At 35.9% G+C, this 3,080-nt stretch overlaps 1 protein-coding gene across 1 annotated transcript in view; it reads right to left on the bottom strand.

Annotated features, from left to right (window-relative positions):
- The window catches only part of LOC143041831 (uncharacterized), an 11,739-nt gene extending 11,672 nt beyond the window's left edge, over positions 1-67 (bottom strand). The window contains exon 1 of the mRNA XM_076213921.1: positions 1-67. This exon is cut by the window's left edge and continues 1,105 nt beyond it. Coding sequence (XP_076070036.1) covers positions 1-3 — 3 coding nt within the window. The 5' untranslated portion in view covers positions 4-67.
- Between the last annotated feature and the right edge of the window lie 3,013 nt (positions 68-3,080).

The raw sequence follows: 3,080 nt of genomic DNA, 5'->3' as shown, positions 1-3,080 counted from the left end.
CATTAGAAAAAGTATCTTGGCTGCATCTTGAGCCTCTGGAAAAGAACGGGCGGCTTTGTGTCAGTGAATAATAGTAACAATAGTAATAATAATAATAATAAAAAAAACAGACCCACTAAAGATTAACAAGATACAAGTTCTTACATTACAATACTGTCAGTCTGATTAGTATTTTTCCTATCTAAGATATGTTCTGTTGCAACCATTGTCACATATCACGTACGTAGTAATGCATAGTAGACTTTATGATAGGAACTGTTGGATAGTTAAGTAAAGAAAGACAAGGTGGTTGTATCTAATATCCATGAGAGGAACAGTGCATTTACTTAAGTGTAACATACAAGAGACTGGTGAAGAAGTAGAGAAGAGGAGGGACACAAATGGTTGACCGGGTGAACTGGTAGCCGAAGGAACTGGTAGCCGAAAGACCACTTTATGACGAGAAGTTTCCGTAAACTGGGTAAGATGACCCGTTGTTGGCCGAAACAAAATCCGGCCAACAATCCGGCCGCTTCTTGCCCAGTGGGTAAGAAGTGGTCCATTCTTTAAGAAAATTTAGTCCATGACGACTTCAGAAAAAAAAAAAAAAAAACACCGAAGACCCATACAGGAGGATCTGAGTCGGATTGCTATTGTAGCCAGAAATGGGATTTGAATATCTTCGCTAGCGCAGCCATCGAAATGTGAGATTGCAAAAGCAAGAAAAAGGAGTGCGTACAAATTAGGAACGAGAACTACTGAAGTTGAAAGTTAGCCAGAGAGAAAGCTCCAAAGGTAATCATAAACAAAAAGCTTGAGACGGGTGTGACTGAATGTGTGATACATCGGGATGGCGGAGACATATATATATATATATATATATATATATATATATATATATATATATATATATGTATGTATATGTTATATATACATATGTATATGTATATGTATATATGTATATATACATATATATATATATATATATATATATATATATGGCATATACATATACATATATATATGTATATATATATGTATATATTTGTATATATATATATCTATATATATATATATATATATATATGTGTGTGTGTGTGTGTGTGTGTCTGTGTGTGTGTGTGTGTGTGTGTGTGTGTGTGTGTGTACTGTATATGTATATATATATATATATATATATTTATATATATACATATATATATGAGTGGCAGGGTGGTAAGATAAACACCGAGAATCGTTGAAATTTTTAATTAATGACGTTTCGCTCTTAACATAGCTTCTTCAGAGTGTACAAACATGGTCAGGAAATCAACAATTTATACCTCACATCATTCCGCGTCCTTTCCTTAACCCACCCCATCCTTTATCTCATCCTTTCTCTTTTTCATTATTTTAAGCGCTATTTTCTTTAAACTATGGAGTAACCCTTCCGGTGGGTTTCTCGGTTCACAGAAAAGCTACAAACAAAAATTACCTCATTCACTACTTTTCGGCACATAGTGAAGGGATAAAGAGAGGAGTAATAATTGGATTTTTTCTCGGAGCGTTCCGGGTATGCAGTGAAGAACATATTGACAGAGAGGTCAAATAAATTTTTAAAGTGTTCTCAGGACTTAAATATCCAGAAGGGTTACTCCGTAGTTTAAATAACATAGCGCTTAAAATAATGAAAAAGAGAAAGAATGAGATAAAGGAGACTAAGGAAGGTGGCTTCATTGTGGTTCCCATCTCCAAGTACACAGAAGAGTTAGGACATTTACTCCGCAGAGCAGGTCTGAAGATCGCCAGTACATCCAGTACGAAGATAGGTGAAGTAGTGAGAGGTAAGGGTAGAAAAGAACATAATAACAACAGCATGGTTTACAGAATCCCATGTGGTGGCTGTGACTTAAACTACTTTGGGGAGACAGGAAGAGGCCTACACAAGCGGACATATGAGCACAAGAGTGACCTGAGGGCCCACCGAACATCAAACGCCTTGGTGGTTCATGCGGAGAAATATGGACATTTACCTAACTGGGACGGAGTGGAAATATTAAAACAAGGGTTAGACAAGAAAAAACGAAAAATAGTCGAGGCAGCTTTCATAACATCCCAGCCCTGCTGTAACCATCGGGATGGTTTTATTAAGCTGTCCAAAACGTCCGGCTGGATGGTCCTACAGGAGTTGAAGTGTACGAGAGGGAGGGATGGGTTGGGTTAAGGAAGGACCACGGAATGATGTGAGGTATAAATTGTTGATTTCCTGACCATGTTTGTACACTCTGAAGAAGTTCTGTTAAGAGCAAATCGTCAGTAATTAAAAACTTCCACGATTCTCGGTGTTTATCTCACCACCCTGCCACTCATTTTGTCGTCCATTCTTCAATATATATATATATATATATATATATATATATATATACATATATATATATATATATATATATACATCTATGTGTGTGTGTGTGTGTGTGTGTGTGTGTGTGTGTGTGTGTGTGTGTGTGTGTGTGTGTGTGTGTGTGTTTACCTAGTTGTATTTTACGGGAAGGGGAGCTATTCTCGTGGGGTCCCGTCTTCATATCTCATTTTATCTAAACTATTTTTAAATTCATGTATTGTTTTTGCACACACCACTTTCTCATCTAACTTGTTCCAACTGTCTATTACTCTGTGAAAAAAGCTGTTCTTTTTCAGATCTCTTCTATACCTGTCTTTTTTTATTTTCTTTCCGTGTCCTCTTGTATTTCTATCATCCCATTTTATCAGATTCTCTCTATCAGTAATTTCTATGCCTTTCATGATTCTGTAAATAGCTATCAAATCTCCTCTCACTCTTCTTTGCTCTAGTGTCTGTAGTTCAAGTTTTGCTAGTCTCTCTTCATATGATAGTTTTGAGAGTGTTGGTGCCAATTTTGTAATTCCTCTTTGTATTCTTTCAAGTTTTTTTTATACATTTGTTTTGTAATTGGTGACCATATCGTTGCTGCATATTCCAATCTTGGTCTTATCAGGGTGATTAGAATTTTCTTCACCATTTCTTCATCCAGGTATGTAAATGTAACTTTGATTGTTCTTATTGAATTATAAGTTTCTCCAAAAATCTTATTTATATGTTTCTC

This window comes from Oratosquilla oratoria, chromosome 32 (assembly GCF_046742065.1).
Source record: "Oratosquilla oratoria isolate Oo_2021 chromosome 32, ASM4674206v1, whole genome shotgun sequence".
NCBI classification, from domain to species: Eukaryota; Metazoa; Arthropoda; class Malacostraca; order Stomatopoda; family Squillidae; genus Oratosquilla; species Oratosquilla oratoria.
The sequence above is the reverse complement of the archived record's forward strand: the minus strand, read 5'-3'. Positions and strand labels throughout refer to the sequence as shown.